Source organism: Sinohyriopsis cumingii, chromosome 3 (assembly GCF_028554795.1).
Source record: "Sinohyriopsis cumingii isolate HCF-2022 chromosome 3, ASM2855479v2, whole genome shotgun sequence".
Classification (NCBI taxonomy): domain Eukaryota; kingdom Metazoa; phylum Mollusca; class Bivalvia; order Unionida; family Unionidae; genus Sinohyriopsis; species Sinohyriopsis cumingii.
In genome coordinates this window covers 83,215,738-83,240,846 of record NC_142963.1, presented here as the reverse complement: position 1 = coordinate 83,240,846, position 25,109 = coordinate 83,215,738, and the positions used below count along the sequence as shown (strand labels likewise).

Genomic DNA, 25,109 nt, shown 5'->3' with positions numbered 1-25,109 from the left:
TTGGGTATTTTTTAACACTATTGGCCATAGATCAGAAAGCTTACAGGCAGGCCAGTTTTCTTTCATATGTTTCCCATACTTTAGCACATGTTTGTTATCACTACCTCTCCTGGACTACTTGGAAGATTGCCATGAAACTATATGCACACATTCATCCCAAAGTCTAACTGGTCCTAATTGAAAATGGAATTGCTCCAAAATCCAGTATGACTACGACAGTTAACATCTCAAAAATCACATTATCACTACTTCAGAATGAAGGGTCATATTAACAATGGCTTGTCTCTAAAAGACTTCTTTTGATGTCTAGTTTGGTCCTAAATACAAGTTAAGCCATTCTGACTTCACCTATTTCCACTATGACAGCCATCTTGAAAATCTTGTTATTGACACTTCTCCAGAATGGAATGTAATATCAAAACAAGTTTTCTCCAAAAGACTTATTATGATGTTTAGCTAGTGGTAAATGAAAATGATGCCAGTCTGACATCTTATTACCCCTCCTCCTGAATGGATGGTCATATCAACCTAGTTTCAGTACTCAACAATTACAAAGAAATCTCTTATATTGGTGGTCACATCAACTTGATTTCAATGCGCAACAGTTACCAATAAGAACAGACTTATCTTGGTTGGTGTTTTATGACACAGGAACATGTCAAGTAGGTTATTTTGTGCCAATGCCATTGGTGTAAAGTGCCTTGCGTAATGACACACCATGATACCAGACCCAGGCTAGCCTGATCTAATGGTAGGATTTGAACATGTACTGTTTTAGTTGCTGGTCAGCATCTTGCAGACAATTGTACAATTCTTAAAATACAGTAGTCCCCCTCTTATAAGGCCACCCCTAATGCAGCAGGGAAGTGGCCTTATAATGCGGGTGGCCTTTCTAGAGGGGGATGACAAATGCGAATAGTAAATACATATGAAAAAGTCACAAGTACATTTAATTTTAAATATTTAATATTTTAATTAAAAAATCACATGCATGATGTGAAATAAATTTAAAACAAACTTTGTCATCATTTTCAAAAGAATGCTATGAATAACCATTGATATAGTTTTAAAACTGTCTTTATAATTATGTTACAGTTCACATCATCTGTCACTTTGTTGGTAAGTCTAAAAAACAAACCAGTCTCGTCACATTAAAAATATCCTTGCTGTCATATCCCCTGCATATATCGTTTAGTCTTTTGTTCCAATCTTCGACAACTTCATTATTAACATCAGCTGATTCGCCGCTAAGGACATAACACTTGATATTGTGTCGCACTTGAAATCTGTGCAACCATCCGTTACTTGCAGTAAAGTCGTCATATGCCAATTCAACTGACAAAATTTTTGCTTTTTCTTGTCTTTCAAATCAGGATACAAACATCTCCTGGCTTAAACAATCTTCCTTTCTCCGTCCATTTCACCTTTCCACTTCTGCAGAATTGTTTCATTATCTTTCATGATATTGTTTATCTGAGTCTTCCCGACGTTAGTTTTCTGCAAGGATCTACGACGACACCCACCCACCCACCCCCGTCAGTTGAATTGCTTTCACATTCTCCTCTAAACTGAGAATTTTTATTTTCCTCGATGACATGTTGATCTTTTTGCAGTAAGTTATTCATGTTGCCAACTACAATACTGATAAAACAATTTTGTAAGCATCTAAACAAATTGCCGTGCATTTTTAAAGGAAGTGATCTTGTCACTTGATTCGTTTTGTTGCAGTCTGGTACCATATTGTTTTTATACATTTCTTTACACTAAGTGAGAGAAGCCAAAACGGCTTCAATATGTACCATTAACATCACGCAGATTTGACCTCGCAGCCGCTAGGATTCGTAATTTTGACAATTATTATCAGTAGTAATAGCCACTGATTACCAAAGTGAACAAGCTCAATATCTTACTAAGGGAAGCCATAAAGGCTATGAAAACCATTTTCCTGCTGACTTGGGTATTGTACATAGATACTGCCACTTCTCAGCTGTTACTACTGTTCAATAATTGTAATCTTAACAATTATCAGAGTGACTAAACCGGACATCTTATGATAACACAGCAGTAAGGCTAATTGGATTACATGTACGTACCCTTTTGTATGGATTAAAATTTGAGTCTTTCTCGGTTTTTATGGAATAAATTTGGCTTCTCGTGAGGTGTAAATGATATAATATTAACCTTAGTGGTAAATGTACTTTACTCAACACTTCTTTCAGTAACGAAAACCTGACATCGGGAAACAGAAATCGGATTACTTAACACATGTTATGAATAAAATACTGATTCTGGATACATATTCAAATAAAATGCGGCCGCTTGTGAGGGGTAAATTTTATAATTTTGCACTAATATGCTGGCCGCTGGTCGCGTTAGCCGGGTGGCCTTTCGCGAGGGGTACTTTTGAACACAAACTCGTCGGTGCCAACGGATTCTGGCTGTAAGGAGCGGGTGGCCGCTGGTCAGGGGGCCGTTCAAGAGGGGGACTACTGTAGTGACATTTTCAATATAAACTGCAATCTTTTCAAAAGTTCAAGACCTGCTTTGCTTGAACATAATCACAGGACTTTTCCCCAAGGCTAGTTAGCTTTTATGACTTTCAAGAGCCAGGCAGTTATTGTTATATTCTTGCCTGCATTTGCAGGTAGTGAGACATGATGGTATTTGATTACATAATTAGGCTCCAGCCTGACAAAGCCTCATAAAGTAAAGGAGCAATTTCTTTTTGCAGTGATATATGAAATGATAAGATAACTTGTTTATGAATGCATGACCAGTGTAGTTTATAAACATATACTTGTGTAAGGCTGCCATGATCAGCAGTATAATAATGTCATACTCAGAATTAAAACAGCTTTAATTCCATATAAGGGTTCCTAATTACCTACACAATTGTTTAATATTTTGTGAAATTACTAGGGGATAGAGCATGCAGCTTTCTTGCAGTTTTTTTAGCTCAGTTTTGTGAAAAATGCCCAACCTTACTGTACATTTTTTTATACCTTTTTCTTAACAACAGATCGTAAAGCTATTATTAGCAAGGGAAAACTAAGATGTTGTGGGTCCTCTTTGTATTTGAAGAACAAATTTGGCATAGGATACCATCTTGGGTGAGTATAAAGTTTTAACATATATAACACTGTTTGTGTATGCAAGAAAGTAAGTGGGATATTATGTGAAACATTTTGAAACATTTTTGCATATGTGGGAGATTAAGTAGGATATATCTATATGTGACACACTTGACATATGTGTGATTACCAGCTGGGATATATTAGTGTACCCTGTTATGTGTAAGATATACAATATATATAGAGTTGGAAGTGGATTTCAGAAACCTTGAAGAACCTAAAGTTTTGTATTTAGAAATCTAAAATAACTGAAGGAAGCCTAAATATTAAAAATAATTTTTTTTTAAAAATGATGAATCGCTTTACCTCAACAAAACAAAAAAATGCTTTTTTGCACACAGCTTTTCATTCCGGTAGCCTTATGGTCTATAATTTCTTAATGCTTGCAGGTATTTGTTTTTTTTTAAAATTAAATAAAAATTTTCACTGTTCAAGCATTAGTCAGCTCTTTAACATATTTAAAACGTCATATCGAACTAAAAATTCACCTGTGAGAAAAAATTAATAGGGAGAAAAGCAGAAAGTATTTATGTTACTCAGAACTATTTGACTGTCTTAAGATTTCATCCATTTGAGACATTGATTATGAAAAGAAGATCTGGTAGTAACCTGCCTTATGTTACTGTCAATGTTGTTCCATACCAGTGAACCATTATTTTGAGAGTTGTACTCTTTTTAAGCAAAATTGCTTCTTTGGTTTTGGCTTAAGGTAATTTTTACTTCCAACCAACCTTAAATTTGGAGTACCATCAGCATGCATCTCTTTGAGGAAAGATGTTGCTTAGTTTGATAGAAATGCTTTCCTAGGCACTTCAGACTTAATTTTGGCTTTTCTGGGGAATATTCTTTTATGTATTGGTAAAATTCATTACATCCTGAATATTGTCTGTAGATTGATTTAGAATTAAATGACATGCCTTCCTTTGGAGTCTGAAAAGTTGTGATATGTTTGAATTTTGAGGTATTACCTCAAATTGTACATTACAGGTGTCCAAATATGGCTGTATATAACTTCTGTAAAAGAAGACTCTAAAGAGGCTGAAATTTATTTGTGAAATGATTGGCATGTATCATGTATGCATGGATATTGTGATACACAGCTTATGATACAATATGTATAGATACACATAAATAAATGTTTATTGTGATACATAAGGATATAATGATACACAACCCATAATACAGTATGTATACATAAAAATGGATATTGATACACAACCTGTGATACAATATGTATAACACAACCTATGATACAATATGTATAACACAATCTATGATAAAATATGTATAGATACACATAAATAGGATATTACAATAAACAACCCATGATACAGTATTTATAGATACACATAAAAATGTATATTGTGGTACACAACATATGATACAGTACATATAGAGATACACATAAAAATGAATATTGATACACAACCTATGATACAATATGTATAAGACAACCTGTGATACAATATGTATAGATACACATACAAAATGGATATTTTGATATACAGCCTATGATACAATTTGTATAGTTATCACATAGTAGGTATAGTTTTCTTATAGTATGTGCAGTTTCATATTTTTGGTATTACCACATGTTAATATATCACTTTATGTGATTCTGATTGGTCCAAATAAGGGTGTAAAATTAATGTGCTGTATCCTCTTTACTGATTGGCTGGGATCATGAAAAAACATTTTCAAACCCTGCTTTCTTGAATGTTTGGTTTTGAATGAACATTTTTGGCAGTAATTTTTTAACTTGACTCAGGAAAGGAAATTGATGAAAAATTACCTCCGCTGTCTGAATATGGATATGTTACCCCCACAGGGGTTTGTTATGTCATGTATAACAATATCATAATGAGAAACATGGCATAAAACTACAAGACAAGAACAACAATAAGAAGTAAAACTAAGGGTATTGCTTATTTGATGGCAGGGTGGGGAGAGGGAGCAGTATATCCGTAACATAGATATAAAATCCACCATACATACAAGCGTGGTTTAAATGTGAACTTACAAAAGTAAATAAACTCACCTCTGTTCACAGAAGAATTAGGATATAAATGGGTCTCCTAACTGACAGAACTTTATCCATCCACAGCATCTTTACGCAGTATATATGGGATGCAAATCCGACTCAAAAAGAAATTTGTTTGTGTCTTATGTACAGTTTATTGTTCTAGTCAATTACTGTAAATATCCGGTCACAAATGCATTGCAGTAAATGTGGGAATTTCTGCATCCAGTAATCCTATTTCACATAAAAATCGCAACAATGTAACGTTTAGTACAGCAAGTGACATTTTAGGGTAAACATGTACTCTAGGTCTACTGTTCTGTTTATTCAGATTGAAGCTCTTTCTTTGGTTTATAGTTTGTAAAAATGTACAATCTACTTTACTAGTTCATCTTTGTTTGGGACTATATTTTATGCACAACAAATGAAAGGTGTACCATCTGTCAGTCAGAATGAACAAAAATATTCGTTGTTCTTTCTATCTAAATAATTTCCACTGAAATAAAAACTTGTGATAAAACGAATCTCAAATGGGTAATGATTTAATATTTAATTTATGAAACTCATTGAATAAATTCAATATTAAATCATTACCCAATTGAGATCCTCTATATCCACATACAAAAATCAGAGGCACACACCTAATAGTTATTTATGGCCATTGAAGATTAAAATTATCTTTACTAAGATAAGTATTATTTTATTTGAATCTCCACCTTTTGTATTGATGTATGCATAGAAACTGTGTTGCTTGGTCAGTGAATGGTTTCACACCTACTGAAATTTATCAAGGAAAATGAATTCATAACCTTGCCATTTGTAAGGAATATAATGTGGTGCTGAAGTTTGCATGTGGGATGGCCAGCTTGACTGCCAGTGCTTACCAACATCATCCCTCTAGGACCCTCTGTAGCTTGTACCCCTGTCTATATCTCTCTACCTGCATATATTGGCACGAAAATGATTAAATATTTTTCAATGTAAACACTTTGTTGTATCAATTTCCTTTCTAAGTGATTGGTTTGGCTAATGCTAATCACTTGACATTCTTAGTCCAGTCACAGGGATGTTTGTTGATTATTGTGAATCACAAGAAGACTCAGTTTTCAAAGTAATGAATCACTTTGCACTTGAAGGAATGACCTGTTTCATACTATTGGTTGGCTTCTGACAGTTCTCTAAGAGATCATTTAGCAAAATGGGTTGCTCCTATGGCATTCACACCTCAAAAGTGGACTAGTCCACCATCCCAGTATGCATTTGGATAAAGATTGCTAGTAGGCTTATTCAATTCTAAATTCATAGTGCAGAATTAATATTGGGTATGCCATTCACATGGAGTGTAAATGGCAATTATAGTGTTTGCATTGAGATGTGAACGATTGGTTTACAAATAAAAATTACTTGAAAGAATTTTATCATTTTCATGCAAATTTTGAGCAGTATTTTATTTAGTCAGATGTAGATGGGGGTACCAGCCACAGACGATGTCTGAGAAAACTGCCAATATTGCCAGAGTAGAGAAGATGCAAACTGTAGCAAGCTATATCTTTGCTGACTTTGTAGATAGTTCCCAAAAAGCTAGCCTGTTCAGTGATAGAGATCACACTAGGTCAGTGATTGTCAGATGGCACCAAAAAAAAGAGAAATGATTGGATCAGGACAGAGGCTGGCTGGTGCAGATTCTTTACTGAACAGAGAAAAGTCTATGAGACCAGCAAAATTTTCTGTCTGTTCCTGAGAATATTTAGATCTAAAAACAAGGGCTGAGTGAAAAATCAATGCACTGATTAAAACATGTCTTTGAGTATTTATTGAAACTTGAAACCTTTCTTGGTCAAAATAGAAAAGAAAATCAATTAAATAAGTACTGAACAAGTGTTAAAGATGAAGAGAGATCATAATTTGAATTCCACTGTTTTAAATATAAAACAAGACATAACTGATTTGGAATTGGTTTGGTTGTGGCACTGGATTTCTAAGATTAGTATTTTTAATTAGGAATCTGGTCAAAACAATCTCCTTTTGTCCATCTGATTAGTTGTCTTAATCTTGGACTATGGGCCATGTTTAACTCTGTTTACCAGTATCACGTCTTAATCTTGGGCTATGGGGCATGTTTCACTGTGTTTACGATTATCGCTTTTCTTAATCTTGGACTTATTCAACATCTTTCTCTGTGTTTACAAGTATCACTTGTCTTAATCTTTGACTACAGTACATGTTTCACCGTGTTTAGAAGTATCACTTGTCTTAATCTTAGACTATGGGATATATTTCACTGTGTTTACAAGTATCACTTGTCTTAATCATGGACTATGGGACATGTTTCTCTGTGTTTACAAGTATCAGTTGTCTTAATCATGGACTGTGGGACATGTTTCACTGTGTTTAGAAGTATCACTTGTCTTAATCTTAGACTATGGGATATATTTCATTGTGTTTACAAGTATCACTTGTCTTAATCATGGACTATGGGACATGTTTCACTGTGTTTACAAGTATCACTTGTCATTATCATGGACTACAGGACATGTTTCACTGTTAACAAGTTTCACTTGTCTTAATCATGGAATAAAGGACATTTTCTCCGTGTTTACAAGTATCGCTTGTCTTAATGATGGACTTCAGAACATGTTTCGCTGTGTCTACAAGTATCTGCTTGAATAGTTTGCATAAACATTTTACAGATAAAATCACTATTGTGTTTTTTTTTTTAACACAATGCTTTCATTCACCACCTCATCAGCAATAAAGGAAGCAGTGAATCTATTTATTTTCAGGCTTTGAAAAGCTATGGGCATAGTCATATGTTTGAGATCAAAACTTAGTGTCAGGAGGCCAGAAGACAACAGTTAGTTTGTTTTGCACGAGAGAATCAAGGCATGTGCATACAGGAAACAAAGAATTGAATTGTTGTGATCTGTCAGAACAACTATAAGTAGTAAACATATCCATATAAAGTTAAACAGATGAGAGCACATCACTTTGTGGAGGATTGCCCATTCTTGGAAGATTATGTACCAACTCTGTCATAATTGTAACTGTCAACTGGTCATAAAATATTTATCATGCTTACAGACTAAAATTTGCTGTAGCATCAGATGTGTATTGCATTGCAAGTTCAAAATCACATTTTGCATAGTGTCTTAGTCTCCAAATTAATACATACCATGATATGTGATGTTTAATTGACGATGTATTGTTGTGTTTATTATGCCTTCGATTTCTAGATTATGCAGTCTACAAAATACCGCTCTGGTGGCCTAGTGGTTAGAGCATCCGCCTTGGATGCGGGAGGTCGTAGGTTCGATCACCGGCCAAGTCATACCAAAGACTTACAAAAATGGTACTGACAGCTGCCTTGCTTGGCACTCACCATTGACAGGTTAGTGTTAGGAATGGTTGGCCTGCTGTCAGGATAATGTGATTGGGTGGGACATTGTGCCACATGTCTGTGGCACGATGCCCCAGTGCTAGATATCACTATAAACTGCCACACTGCAGACATCGTAGTGATATGACTGAAAAATTGTTAAAAGCTATGTTAAAAATCCAAATCACACACACACACACACACACAAACACATAAAAACCCATTTCAATCCCAATCCTTATCTAGGGCTCTGCATCAACGTTATGAAAACTTTGACAGTCTTTTTACTTTTTATCTGATTCATGTAAATTGCGTTGAATTTAAACCTGTCTTAATTTGCCACTTGTGGGAAAAGGACAAACTAGTCTTTTGTGGATGGGTCTAAGGTGGCCTCTGAATGTTGGTTCACCTTTCAAACTTGGTCTTGAACAGATTCCATGCACCAAATAACATTATTGTTATTATTAGTAGTAGCAGTAGTAGTAGTAGTATTTCAAGGAATTAGCTCAGTTTTATGTTCAAAGAATTCACAATATAAATATATAATGCAGAAAAAGGTTTTCTTTCATATATTTCTTAAAGCTTTCCGACTGTTTTTCATGTTTTACCATTCTTATTATGTGTGCAAGAAGGTTATAGGTAGTTTAGTTCAGCTGCTGCATTGGAGTTTGATGTCTCAGACTTTGACAATATATACAAAATCTCAACCCAGTGATTGAAATTCACCTTTATTGAAAGACTTGTGGTACCATATTTTATGTGAAATAGTGACTGTAGTATTGTTCTGTTGTCTATTCTTGGGTTAAAAAGAGTTACCTAATGATTAAGTGTCTATTAACATCTTCATCTTAAACATGGATGAATATCTGGACTCATTGTTTTTCTTGGATGAAAATGCATTTTCCGCATGCAGATTTATGCAGACTTTCTGATACTATAGCAACAGTAAAATTAGCTGTTTTTTTGTTTTTGCTTTTCTTTACTTACAATAATTATGATACATGTATTTAATAGAAATGAGCAGCATTTTGAAACCAAATTCAATTTTTCCCATTATAAACAACATGTAGGAAGAGCTTACTGTGATCTTGATGCCATACTTTTATTATGTAGTAATCACTGATAGAAATTGTAGACCAATTTGATAAAATGAAGCAAGTTCAGGGTAAAATGAGTTCTTTATTATTTGTTTATGTTGAGTACATTTAATATGGTAATCAGCACATCCCTTCTAGTATTTACCCCAGCAATGAATTTGCAAAGCAACATTATGGTTTTATTAAAAACTTGAAAGTAATAATGAAGAGATTAGCCAGTTTAAAGTTATACTAAAAGATTGACTTGAATATAAACAAGCATGCTTATTGGTATGGGTTACTTCACATTCCACGTCTTTATCTTTGTCTCTTGGATGGATAGGTTGGGGGAATACTTCCTTTGTACCGTGCAAAGCATGTGATCATTTAATACATTACTTTTTCTTAGAGGCTTTTATTGGGGGAGATTGGAATTGCTGTTGAGACCATGTGAACACTATTTAAGGTGGATTGCAGAGGTTAGACTGTACATTGGTGTACTAATAACATACCTCTTCAGTTGCATATATTACGACACTTTTCAAGCAATTTTTCTCATGTAGAAGATGCAGAAGCGAGAAAAAAGGTTTAAAAAATCTTTGTTCCAGGACCAGCTGGATAATAAAATGTAGATGTCAATATGTTAAGCTTTTGTATTGATAAAATTAGTAGTTGATTGAGTTTTCACAGGCACTAAATGATTTTGCCTGACAAAAACAAAACTAGTAGTTGCCCCAGGTGACTGAGTGGTCTGAAGCGCCCACCTTTACTGATCACTACCATCTCACTTCAGTCCTCATGGGTTGAGTCTTGGGCTCAGCCAGTGTGGGTCTGTCAGAAAGGTTGCCAGTAGTTTCCTGTAGGTAGGTGGTTCTTACAGGGGCTTTCCCATGTTTCTCCTTTACCAGTTATACTGGCTACCATGTGTAGCCTATCTTGTATTGAGAAATTGTGATATGCCCCTAAATAAACATCAAAATTGCTTTACAGCACTATTATGACCCCAAAATTTACAAAATGGTTAAACAAGTGCCATAGCATAATGTTTGAGAGAATTGAAATATTTGGTGTGGCTAGTGAGAATTTCTATGGTGCTTCTCTGAATGTAAAATAATTGCTCAAGTAAATTAATTGCTTGAAAACTAATTTGCTTTATGTAGGGGAGTCATGGTGGCTTGGTAGTTCGGGAGTTAGACTCTTGACTAGAATGGTTAAGTTTCCATTATCAGATCCGCCTGGATCAGCTACCATAGTGTGTCCCTGGGCATGGCATTTTACTCAACTTGCCTTTGCATGATACAACATTATTAGTGTTGCTGTGCCAGACCAGACTGGATCAGCTACCATAGTGTGTCCTTGGGCATGGCATTTTACTCAACTTGCCTTTGCACGCTACAACATTATTAGTGTAGATATGCCAGACCAGACTGGATCAGCTACCATAGTGTCCTTGGGCATGGCATTTTACTCAACTTGCCTTTGCACGATACAACATTATTAGTGTTGCTGTGCCAGACCAGACTGGATCAGCTACCATAGTGTGTCCTTGGGCTTGGCATTTTACTCAACTTGCCTTTGCATGATACAACATTATTAGTGTTGCTGTGCCAGACCAGACTGGATCAGCTACCATAGTGTCCTTGGGCATGGCATTTTACTCAACTTGCCTTTGCACGATACAACATTATTAGTGTTGCTGTGCCAGACCAGACTGGATCAGCTACCATAGTGTGTCCTTGGGCATGGCATTTTACTCAACTTGCCTTTGCACGCTACAACATTATTAGTGTAGATATGCCAGACCAGACTGGATCAGCTACCATAGTGTCCTTGGGCATGGCATTTTACTCAACTTGCCTTTGTACGATACAACATTATTAGTGTTGCTGTGCCAGACCAGACTGGATCAGCTACCGTAGTGTGTCCTTGGGCTTGGCATTTTACTCAACTTGCCTTTGCATGATACAACATTATTAGTGTTGCTGTGCCAGACCAGACTGGATCAGCTACCATAGTGTGTCCTTGGGCATGGCATTTTACTCAACTTGCCTTTGCACGCTACAACATTATTAGTGTAGATATGCCAGACCAGACTGGATCAGCTACCATAGTGTCCTTGGGCATGGCATTTTACTCAACTTGCCTTTGCACGATACAACATTATTAGTGTTGCTGTGCCAGACCAGACTGGATCAGCTACCATAGTGTGTCCTTGGGCTTGGCATTTTACTCAACTTGCCTTTGCATGATACAACATTATTAGTGTTGCTGTGCCAGACCAGACTGGATCAGCTACCATAGTGTCCTTGGGCATGGCATTTTACTCAACTTGCCTTTGCATGATACAACATTATTAGTGATGCTGTACCCTAAACTCCCCAAAACAAAGCAAACCATTACTTATGTAAATGTGGGTGTTTCAGCCAAGTCAATAGCAGACCAATCTACTATCATTGTTGCTTAGAAGAACACATGTCAACCTGTGTACATGATACAATAGCTATCCACAGTTTCACACTCTAACAGCTGATACTTTCTAGTGTATATCTGGACTTAGCAGTAAAGATCAAAGATATCATAAAGATGCTGGATTTGTAGCATATAATTTCCAGTAAAAAGTACTTGACTAATTCTTACAGTGAGTGAACAGTAATTTACAAGTTCTGACAAAGATGAAACACCATTTTATGGCTTCTTAATGTGGATTTAGATCCATATAAAATCTGAAAATCTGTTGGTTTCTCAAATCCACAGACAGTTAATAAAATTCTGCAAGACTTTTCAAGCTTCACTTGTCTGTGACAGGTGCATCAGCCACAAAATATATTTCAGTCTATACAGTGTAGGTATGTATGTAGTAGCATTTTACAGCACTTCAGCACAATAATGGCTATATGGTGCCAATTACAAGTTTTTAAAAAATATGAATCGGCCTTGTACAAAGACTTATGAATTTGTGTCAAAAAGTAAAGGGGAAAACTTTCTGGTTAAAACATAAGGTTCAGATATTTTAAGTGTCACCCAGAAGGTCATCGATAACTTTGAAATGTTAATAAAACATTATCTTAGAATTATTTTATAAAAAGACTTTATAAGGTGTGTAGTATATTAAGTGGACTGCTCAATATCTGAGTTCCTAAATATAGCTGTTTACAAAATGTAATGACAGTGTAGATTTTAGCATTTCATTTATTCAGTACTTATGAAAACATGGGTCTGAATTTTATGTGTTTGAAGCTGTTTCTTTCAGCATGAGTATCAGACCTGGCTGTGATTTGGAGAAGGTCAAAGAACTGGTCACTTCCATCGTGCCAGGAGCAGAAGTAGGCAGGGTCCATGGAAAGGAGCTGAATATTACTCTACCTCTTGCTGAGGTGTCACGATTTTCTGGTCAGTAGACATAATTTTTACTTAAGATTTTGTGCTACCACTGTGATTTATGAATGAAATGCTTGTAAGACTTTTTATCTCTCAGAGAGAGCAATACATGCTTCTTTCACAGTTTGTATCCCTTACTAGCTAGTGAACACTCTTCATACTTCATTTCTGATAAGATTGGGATGAGATTTAGTATGTAGGTTTATATCAAGTTCTCAGATAAGTTTGATTATGAGCAACATACACACATAATAATGAGAATGTCTTGCATTCTAGAGGCCACATTTCTGATAAGGTTTTGATTAGATTTGATATTTAGGCTTATATTGTCAAGACTGCAGATGCATTTGATTATGGAGAACATCTATGGATATTAATAAGGTGACCTTGCATATGATTGGCCAAGCTTATGTCTTCGAGGTCTCGTATGAATTCATTTATGAGCCACATACATATGTATTAATTTGGTAATCTTGCATCTGATTTGTGAACACTCTACAAGCCATATTTATGATCAGATTTTGATCAGATTTGGTATGTAAACTTTTTCCTCAGGATCTCAGATGAACCCATTAATGGATGAGATCTACATATGTATAATGATCCAGCCTGATCAGATGGTTAGAATCAAACTTGCAACTGGTCACAATTCCAGTGCCTTACCACTGAGTCACCTTGACTCCCTTGGGTGGGGATCTTAATGATTTCCAAATTAGACTCAAGGGTTGTTTCTAGATAGGTAAGAAGAGACCCTACTGTTTGGCAATGCATAGATTAACTCTTCTTATAATGCCCAGTGAGTGTGTATACTTCAGGGATGTGGCTGTGAATGCTTTGTAAGTTATGAATCTGGGTGTGGTTCCCAGGAGCAGGGAGAGATCCAGAGGAGAATGTTGTTTGTATAATGAATTATGTGGCCTGTGAAAGAAGATAAATGACACTTAGAGACAGTATAACAACTCTGTGGTCATAGCTTTTCTTAACCCTCGACAGTTTCATTATGTATGAATTTGTATTCACAAGCTGACATTATGTCAACTGCCCATCTGAGCAATATCGGGCCCACTTAGTGAAATTGCAGCCTATATTGTCAGTAATCTTCTGATCATGTTTTAGATGTATTTTGGGCACCAAATCAATGATACAACCTATTTTTGGTTGTGCTTTTATTTTTTATTTTGATAAGAAATTAACAAATGCAATGAATAAATGTTTGACTACTTCATTGGTTAACAAGTGCTAACTGTAAATTTCATAACAAATCAATATATTACATACCCTTTTCTAGTGTAGGGTACTTGAATGAGGTGGCCTAAAACAAGAATGGAAAATACAAAGAAACAACTAAATTATTAATAACATGTGTCTTGTAATATTTGAAACCATCTGGGGTCACTAAATTACACATATATAAGTAATATCAAAACATCTGTAATATTTACAATAATTCTTCTTGGAGGATACATCCAGTAACTCACAAATCCAGCTGTCTGCTGATCTTATGACATCCAGTATGGCTGCTATGGCAGTCATCTTGAAAATCTTGTAATTGTTTCACCTCCTAAACAAAAAGCCATATGGACATGGCATTTTCACCAGAAGACATGACAATTTTACATCCAACAAATCCACAGTATTGGCTAATTTGAAAATCAGGGACAGTTCCAACACTCAGCAGTTAAAAAGTAGGAACAGTCTCATCTTGGATTTTAGGAAAAATAATTATTGTCAGACAGTAGAGTCTCAAGTTTTTTTAGGGGCTCTTGTTTATACAAATTTAACTAGCAAATCTGATGTTAATAACTCTCATGAAGCTACAGTTAAAGAAAATTTGATGTACTGGATTTATTTTTGATGCAATTTCATTGTTAGGAATATACAGTACATTTATGAAGTACATTTCTACATAAGACCTCATTTGGAAAACAGAACAAAGAATACAATTAAAAAACCACTGAATTGTTTTATTTTGCATTGCTGAAAAAAATTGAATATCATGCACATGTGCAGTATATTTCAGCTATTCTGTATTCTATTAAATTTTCATTTCAGAATTGTTTTCAACACTTGAGAGAATAAATTTAAATAATATGACTGCTGCAGAAGAACTTGGGATAGTGAATTATGGAGTTTCCATGACTACCTTGGAAGAAGTATTCCTAAAGTTAGGTAAGAGTGTTTGTTGATTGTAAAATTAACTGTTCTGTTTACAAGGAGTACTGGAGGGGGACCAGCTCTTGTTAAAATTTATTACATCTTTTTCAGTTGCACAATAGACATGTCACTTGTGCATTTGGCAGTCTACCAGAAAAAAACTTTGGCTTTGGTTGAGAAAAAAAATCACTATTATTTTGAATTAAGCATATGCTTTAACAATTTTTCAGTCACATCGCTACGATGTCTACAGTTTCTACAGTGTGGCAGTTTATAGCGATGTCTAGCACTGGGGCATCATGCCACAGACATTTAGCATCATGTCCCACCCAGTCACATTATCCTGACACCAGTCAGACCAGTCCTAAAACTAACCTTTTAATGCTGAGTGCCAAGCAAGGCAGCTGTTAGTATCATTTTTTAAGTCATTCTTATGAATCAGCTTGGATTCAAACCTGCAACCTCACACATCCAAGATGGACGCTGTAACCACTAGACCACCAGAGCAGTCGTATGCATAAGAAATAAACTATGTATTAATTCATGAAATATCAGCAATGTAGTGACAAATAGTAAGCAGCAAGACCCGGGCCAGTGCAGCTACAGTGTATGTTGAAAACATTTACCTTACAATTTTCATCCATTCTGACACAACCTGAATGGCTTTGGAACACATTCTTGCATGAATTGATTGTAGGAAGTGCATTTTTGGGGTTATTTATGAATGCATCTCGACATCTGTTTATTTTATCTGAGATTTTCATTAAGCTCGATGCTTATTTGTATGAAAGATGCTATTTGCTGTTTTGCCGGTGCATGTGCAAAAAAGGGTGAAAACTAGGTTACAGCATCATGATACTTAAACATGGTTAATGAGCTAGAGTAGCCAAGTGTCATCACATCACATCAGCTGAGTTTGATTGTTAATATATCAAACAATTTTCGTTTGAATACTTTTTTTTCAGAGCAAGAACAGGACTGTGATCTTTCGAAACTGTTGAAAAAGAATGGAGCCACAGAACAAGAAGCAGAAACCAACCTTTTTATTCAGAATTCTCTTCATGTACAAACACAACCAAATTTAAATCAATCAGATGAAGACACTTTAATGAAAAAGTCCATGCATGCAGCCTACAGTACTTCACGAAGTTTCTGGACCCTGTTCAAAATCCGGTTCATTATGAATAGAAGAAGCAAATCTACATTATTCTACCAGTTGCTGATGCCTGTGATATTTCTGATAATAGGAATGGTGATAAACAAGAATTCCCAGCCACAAACAGATGTTCTGAATCCATCATCACTTCAGCTGGTTTCTGGTTATTATATCAGACTTAAGAATATTTCAGTACCAAACACAAGATTCGGACCAATCCCACCCCTGCTGATTAAAGACTCTGTAGGTAAGTAACAGTAATACAATAAAATGTTAATTTGTGAAATCTGTCCATCCAGCTGACTGGCCAACTAGCATTTTTTATTGCATCCAGTCACCCAGTTTTTGATGGATTGCTATAAAATGTAAATATTATGGTCATCACCTAAAAATCTGCATAGCAATAACTCATTCTGCTACCACAATTTTTGTCAGTTATTGCCCATTTTGCCCTGTAGTGAATGACAAAATCTTGTGAACACTAGTCCTAATTTTGTCTTGTAGCAGTGAATGACACAATATTGTGAACACTAGTCCTAATTTTGTCTTGTAGCAGTGAATGACACAATATTGTGAAAACTAGTCCTAATTTTGTCTTGTAGCAGTGAATGACACAATATTGTGAAAACTAGTCCAAATTTTGTCTTGTAGCAGTGAATGACACAATATTGTGAAAACTAGTCCTAATTTTGTCTTGTAGCAGTGAATGACAAAATCTTGTGAAAACTAGTCCTAATTTTGTCTTGTAGCAATGAATGACAAAATCTTGTGAAAACTAGTCCTAATTTTGTCTTGTAGCAGTGAATGACAAAATCTTGTGAAAACTAGTCCTAATTTGGTCTTGTAGCAGTGAATGACAAAATCTTGTGAAAACTAGTCCTAATGATTGTGATGGATAGCTATGAAACTTTCTAAATATTATGGTCATGGCCTGAAGATGCGGATATTGTAAAGTCTCTTTACTTCTACAATCATTGTTTGAATTATTGTTTTTTCTTTCATGTGGCTGAACACAGTTTCTAACAGAATCTTGTTGGTACAATTGTCTCAAGTTTTAACTCCCCTGTCCATTAAATCAAGTGACCTTATAGTATTGTCCTTTGTCCATCATATGTTGTGCATAGTATGCCGCCTGCTCTGTCTACAGATGCTGTTTACAACATCTTTTAAAACATTGCTAAACAAATTTGAAAGAAAACTTCCTGGTATGAAGTACTTTCAAAGTTTTTAAACTGATGCTGATCCACCATCAAATATGTCTACTGCTACTAAAAATAGACACAATTTTAAACAATTTCTTCTGAGCTGTCCAGGAGAAATGGTCCAAATATATCAGAAAGCATTCTTATAATTAGGGTTTTCAAAATTATACAAATTATGCTAATTTACTGTCTAATATGGTCGTCATTATTAAAAAATGTAACAGCCTACAAATGATCTCTTTTCAAAATCTACCCATCAGAATTTGACCAAAGGTGACAAAAAACATTCTGGCTTGAAGGGCTTTTAAGTTAGAAAGATGGTGCCAATCTGCTATCAAATATGACTGCTGTTACTAATAATGGAAAAACCGTTAAAAACTTCTTGTAAAATATCACAAAACAAACTTTAATCAAATTTGACAGAATGTGTCCTAGCTTGATTGCCTTTCACATCTATGCTAGTTGTGCTTTTCCACCATCAAATATTGCTGCTGTTAATAAAAGCTGGCAAGAAACATTAATTCAACTTTATCTAAAGAGAATTAGACTAACTTTGAATTAAAGCACCCATGTTTGGTAGCCTTTAAATATTCGACAAATTATACTTATTTACTATAAAAGTAATGAGGAAGATAAAAAAATCAGAAATTTTCATAACTTATACAATCAGCAGCATTGGAAGAATGTTTAATAGAAAGAATCCTACTGACACAGATTTCTTGATAGAGCAAAACAACAGAAGAAACCAATGATAAGGATTATTTTGGTTTAGATCATGCATACTTCTTCGCCTTACAGAATAAAATGGTTAAAACAGGGATAAAAACTTAATTCTAAGATACATGTATACCTTTCAGTAGAACATGTTGTAACTAATAAAGGGTAAATGCACAAAGGGACTATATTTAATGATTTATAATTTAAATTCAAGAGATAAAATTATACAAATGGTTTGTAAAATGCCAGTGGTTAGTGTGCTGAACTGCTATGCAAGAATTTCAGGCAGGCCAGTTCTGCTGCTTTGCTATGTACTTCAGCAAGTGACATTACAATTGTAGCAAGAATTCCAGGAAGGCCAGTTCTGCTGCTATGCTTTGTATTTCAGCAAGTGACATTACACTTGTGGTAAAAATTCCAGGCTGGTCAGGTCTGCTGATATGCTATGAATTTCATCAAGCGACATTACTCTTACAGGATGACTTCCAGGCGGGCCTTGTCTGCTACTAAGCAGTGACCTTTATCAAGGTTCAAGAATTCCAGGTAGGCCTGAGCTGCTGCAGTGCTGTGCCTTCAGCAAGATATATCACTCTTGTTGCAAGAATTCCAGGCAGGCCAGGTCTGCTGCTGTGTCCTTCAGCAATATTAAAAGAAAAGGAATCTTGTTTGTGGTGTTTCAACAGTTAGTCTGGTTCCCTGCATTACACTACACTATTATATACCATTCAGGGATCCAGAGTAATCAACAAAACAAAAATCAGTGATGTAAAACGCAGATGTTTTTGCATACACGTGATGGTTTTTGAAAGCAGTTGGAGTAATGTTAATGATCTTTCAGATGTTGGACAGTTTGAAAATAAATGTTATTTACACAGAATAATAAACAACTTCATCAGAAAAAGCACTTTATTGACAATTATTCTCGATGCGATTATAAATTAGGATTAAGGCATTAAACATCTCATTCCCCTCCTTGCAGATTATTTTTGGAGGTCCAGAAGTAACACCCACCCTTGCTTGTAATGCAGTCCATGTTGCTTAACCCAGTTGCGCACAACTTATTGTGGGAGAGGTGTATTTTGAACAAACGTCTTGAATAGTCTTGTATTTTGAAGCTGTTATGTGAGTTTGATCATGAACAAGATCTATGCTTATCAGTGAGGTAAGACAGGTTTGTTGCCACCCGGAGACCAAATCCCAGTAGGAGTTTGCTCCACTTTAAGCTTAAATTATCATTGTCTTAGATAAGTTTTGTAAGAAGAGATCAGTGCATATTAATCAGATATCTCACATCTGATTTGGCTGAATTTGTTACCTCTCTACATCAAGAAACGATATTTCTCATCAAATTTGTATAAAATGGGGTAAATAGGTTTATTTATATCTTCAGTCTTTAAGATGAAGTTTTATCAGGACATATTAAAATAGGTAAAATCAACCTGATAAAGTTTTGGGCAATAATTTACATAGGACATGTTCTTACAATACCACTCAAGTCTGCTTAGTGATTGGTGAACTGTCAAGTTATGTCAAATATCTGAGTGATATGATATCCACTTGTTATTGGAACTTCACACTTGTGCTTAAAATGAAACTGGAGTAGAACTTTTAGATGACTTTTAAGAAACAACAGCACAGCAGAAATTAACAATTTGACAGAAAGCATTTTGTTATTAAGTACGTAAAAATTTCTGTAAATGATGCAGAATCACCATCAGATATGGCTACTGTTACTAAAAATGATGACATCTTCGCAAAATATCAATTAGAATTTGACAGCTGTTACAGAAAGCATTTTGGTTTGAAGGTAAAAGTACAGTTCATGCCAATCAGCAATCAGATATGGTTATGTTACTCAAATTATAAAAAAATGGATAGCTTCATCTACAAAACTGGTTTACAGACTTTGATAAATTTAACAGAAAGTTTCATAGCTTGAACACCTTTAAGATGATGTTGTTCCACAATCAAATATGGCTGCTGGTGCTAAAAGGAGAATAACATTTACACACCTTTATCTTAGAAATCCATTGGTCAGAATTTTGATCAACTTTGACACAAAGCATCTTGGCATAGAGACATTTCAGTAATGGACAAATAATTCTGATGTACCATCAAATATAATGATGATATAAAAAACTGTAAACTTTGAAACAGTTGTATTTATGACATTTGCAATCAATATCACGGGAAGAAATTTCTATGAAAAGCATCCTTCTGACCCAGATTTCATGGCTGGCTGCATTTGGTTATTAGGCAAATGTCATCCAGGTAATTTTAGACCAGATTTCATACCTGGCTGCATTTGGTTATTAGGCAGATGTCATCCAGGTGATTTTAGGCCATTTAGGCATCTTTTTTAATATTTTTACACTATTTGCCAAACATTAATAATTTAAAGAAATAGTTTATCCCCTTTTTCTACATCCATTAATAATATTTAGAAGTAAATTATTAGCTCAATTGGTCTTAGACTGAAGAAACTTAAGTGATAGCCCATCCAGAGTACATCATTCATTTTTTGTCTTGAATCCATTAGCACAAGTTTCTTCCAAATCTCCTGAGCGGGTTGCCATGAAACTTTACAGACACATTCATGCCATGGTCTAGTTGGTCATAAATGAAAATGTTGTCGATATTGTTGTTCACCTTTCAGGTTCCAATGTATGTTGGGAACTGTCTGTAGCACACTTGACAGAAGATGCTTTTTGGGTTTGTTTGATCAAAAGAGGACATGCTGCAGTTCTAAGATTTATCCTCTTCAGTTTCCTGAGGCAGCACATGTGAAAATTATTCATTTTCTTGCTATTGCATCTGTACACTTTTATTGCCATTGCATCTGTACACATTTTCTTGCCATTGCATCAATACACTTTTTATTGACATTGCATCTGTACACTTTTTCTTGCTATTGCATATGTACACTGTCCAGGTTTTGCAAGCATACAACATTGTTGGCAACAAAGTGATCTTGTAGACCTTAAATATTCTTTGTAGGCTGACTCCTAGAAATTTTACGCCAGAAAATGCAGCTTTAATATAGGGATATTAGGTTTCATTATGTGCATTTCTCTCTTTTCATTAGAATCTTTTGCCAGTACCAGCTTCCTGGATGGCCTGAATCAGACCTTCTACAGTGATCCTTATAGGAATTACAGCGACCTGCTTTCTCAATCCCCACATTATCTTGGTTTGGACCTCAATGAATTCAGTGTCAGTTATACATCTAAGGTACGATATATTAGACACCAACAATAAAATATATTTCTGGCAAATTCTTTTTTTTGTCTTAATTGGTATGATACCAGTTTTGCATAAATGTTTGTTAAGATAAGCCCAAATTATTGTGTTTCAAAGTAGAAGATTCTTTAATTTTATTTGTTGCATATACTGCTGAAATTCATAAATGTCATGCATCTCATATCAGTCATTGTGATCTATATTAGGCAAGTTGTTGCACATTCAAGGAAACATGGAGCAGCTATAATTCAAATATTCCTATATATTATCACTAAATGTGGTGTTAGTTCCTGTCTTATCATACAGTTATTTTATGCATGTCATCTATGTCTCTTGGATCCCTTTGTCATCTTGAAAATCTTGGTATTGCTACTCATAATAAATGGATGAACTTTATCAGCATGGGTTTTCACTAAAAGACTTCTTATGATGTCTGTTTGGTGCTAAATGAAAATGATGCTGATCTGAACTAGAAGTGGTGCCTATCTGATATCAGATAGGGCCATCATGGAATCCTTCGAAAATCTTGTTATTGGTTTTCCTCCAAAGTGAAAGTCATATCAAGATAGGGTTTCCACCAGAAGACTCTTTGTCATGCCTAGATGAAAACAGTGCCAAGTTGACATCTAATATATCCACCAAAGCAGCTACATTGAGAATTTTGTTAAGAATATCAAAGATGGTTCCAACACACCACAGTTGGAGAAAAGAAATGGTTTTATCTTCCGTTTATGGAAACTCTTTTCAGCCAAAAGACCATCAGTCACTTCCATAGGATACAGTTATGTAATTAATGGCTGGTTCACTTTTTCCTGGACCACTCCAGTGGTCTGGTGGTTAGAGCATCTGCCTTGAATGTGGGAGGTTGCGGATTCGAACCCCAACTGAGTTATACCAAAGACTTATAAAAATGGTACTAACAGCTGCCTTGCTTGGCGTTCAGCATTAAGAGATCAATGTTAGGACTAGTCAGCCTGGTGTCAGGATAATGTGACTGGGTGGGACATCATGCTACATGCCTGCAACATGATGTCCCAGTGCTAGACATCACACACTGCAGACATCTTAGCAGTATGACTGAAAAATTGTTAAAGCTATGTTAAAAATCCAAAAGACACACAGACACATACACAATTTTGTCTGGTTATAGCACTAAACTTTCTACAAAGGCACGTAAACCAGTCTTATTCTATCATATATTCTAAACAAAAATATTAATTAATGAAGACTACCTTTCTATGTACCCACATGAAGTAGGTAATGATTTTTACTTTCAAGGCCACATAAGTCTGGCTCACTGCTCTTCAAATTTACACTGCATCAAAAATGATTTTCAGCATGGAATTAATTGCGTATTTTACAATACTGTTTAGTGACTTCACAAAGGGATAAATATTTATAATGACATTGGACAATGTTTTGTCATTTTTTTTTCAGGATGTTAGTTGTGCCTATACAGCTTTGTATAATGACAGTGCTATCCATGCCATTCCAGCAATGATTAACCTTATGAGTAACAGCCTCTTGAAGGCAGGGGAGATAATGTTTGGGATGACAAACAATTCATCGATTATTTCTGTCAGTAATCTCCCTTGGCCAGCAACAAAACTGTACTTGGACTACAACAATGCAGCCTTTTCTTCAGTTATTCTGCTTGCTATGACATTTGTCATCATTCCAGCAGGTTTTGGAGTGGATATTGTCAAAGACAGACAGGTAATATAAAGTGAGGAAACAAATTTTGTGCCACTACTGCTTGCAAAAGAGGCATCTTAATTTGGTCCAGTCCATGTGGCTGTGGCTGTCCCAAAAAGTGTGTTAGCATGATTTTACAAAAATCTGTTAACATTAACAAATAAAATTTTACTTGCATATTTGTATGTTGATCTGTTTAAATTTTCAGGGTCTCAAAATAAATGTTTGGTCTTTTATATATATTTGATCTTTTTGATAGACATATTTGTAGTCAAGTTTCATTAACTGACCCAGTTATAATTTCATTCCCTTATACAGTCCTACCCATTTATGCCGACATCCTCGGGCCCGAGGAAATATTGTCGACATAGTCAAATGTCAAAATAAGTGTTAGGAGGGTCTGAAAAAAAGATACAAGTTAAATTCATAAGAAAGGGGTGACCTGTCATCAGTGAGTAGCATTTACACTTCGAGAAAACAAAAAATGGATATTTTGAGTTCTTGAAGACAAAACCAGTGTGAAATACAGTTTTATATTGACAAATTACATTTTGGTTGCCTTTGTGTAATAAAATCCACAATAAAATATTGCATCGGTCACATCCTGATATAAAAAACATTCACTAAAACATTCAATGTCGGCATTAGCACATGGTTTGCATAGTTGTTATTTACATGCTTCAAGTACATGTACTTAAATTGGCCTTGATTTTCGTCAGTCTGTTCCCATCTTATTGAGGCTACCAAGGGGATGGGGCTATTCATGGGGAAATGAAAACCTGTCAACAGAATGGTTTAAACAGTACATGTATTTAGTTACAGAAGTCATTGTGAAAAGTACACAAAAGTGAACAAGAGATATGCAGCTGATATGACTAATGAAGGCATAATATTGTATACAATGACAGATGCTAATGAGGTATTAAAAGAAAATGATTCTTACAATACAATATGGTAACAATGTCAGCTCAAGTGGTATACATTTAAAATACATACCAGAGATAACAAGTTATGAATTCTCTCAAAATACAAATACATGTAGCAGTAAAAGATTTAAATGATAAATACATATACATGTAATTGAGATTATTATCTTTAGCATAATCAGTGCATAAAATTACAATAAAATTTAATTTACTTTATCAAGGACCAAACAAAAGCCTGGTTTTTTTTATCCGACCATGACATTAAAGTTTGGTGACAAGATCAACTAATTGTTAAATAAAGTACAGGTCAGATCTGGCTGCTTGCTGACATAAATGGTTAGGCGGGAAATTTGAAGCCTGTTGGCAAGATCAACTAATTATTGAACAAGTATGGGTCAGAACTGGCAGCTTGTTGACATAAATGATTAGGCAGGAAAATTAAAGCCTGTTGGCAAGATCAACTAATTATTGAACAAGTATGGGTCGGAACTGGCAGCTTGTTGACATAAATGATTAGAAAACAAAGGATTTGTTCAAGCTGGGACCAAGGGCTTCTGTCAACATGTACGTTTATTTTTTATCTTGACATCGATGTAAGCATGACAATTTTGGTAGTAATAGTTGACCAAGGGACCGGGACTTTGCTTTTTTGTCAAAATAGGCGGTTTGGCGACATAAGTGATGTCAATATAAGTGAGTATTACTGGAGCAGAATTTAAATTTTTGTACACATTTTTGAATTTTTGGGACTTTTTTTACATGAACTTTATTATTATGACTAAGCAAAATTCACTTGATGTGGAACAATTAAATTTGAAAGATGTGTTTATAGTTATATATAAGTGATCTGAATAGATTTCTTTGCAATATAAAACACTTTTTCAGATTCTTATGAATTTAGTGTTTGTGGTCTGATTTGAAACTTTGGTCTTTAATAGAGCATATCTGTTTTAGACACAATTCTAGTTCCAGGGGGACACCCAGAATTCTGCGTCCAGTACACCAGACCATTTATCCACAAACTATTTTCATTCAAAA

At 35.1% G+C, this 25,109-nt stretch overlaps 1 protein-coding gene across 1 annotated transcript in view; it reads left to right on the top strand.

The window, feature by feature from the left end:
* The window catches only part of LOC149803209 (cholesterol transporter ABCA5-like), a 120,621-nt gene that overhangs the window by 45,454 nt on the left and 50,058 nt on the right, over positions 1-25,109 (top strand). Inside the window, exons 12-17 of the mRNA XM_089952835.1 lie at positions 3,020-3,110; positions 12,854-12,993; positions 15,034-15,150; positions 16,101-16,538; positions 21,296-21,441; positions 22,888-23,166. Of these exons, the coding sequence (XP_089808961.1) occupies positions 3,020-3,110; positions 12,854-12,993; positions 15,034-15,150; positions 16,101-16,538; positions 21,296-21,441; positions 22,888-23,166 (1,211 nt within the window). The remainder of the gene's footprint in view (positions 1-3,019; positions 3,111-12,853; positions 12,994-15,033; positions 15,151-16,100; positions 16,539-21,295; positions 21,442-22,887; positions 23,167-25,109) is intronic.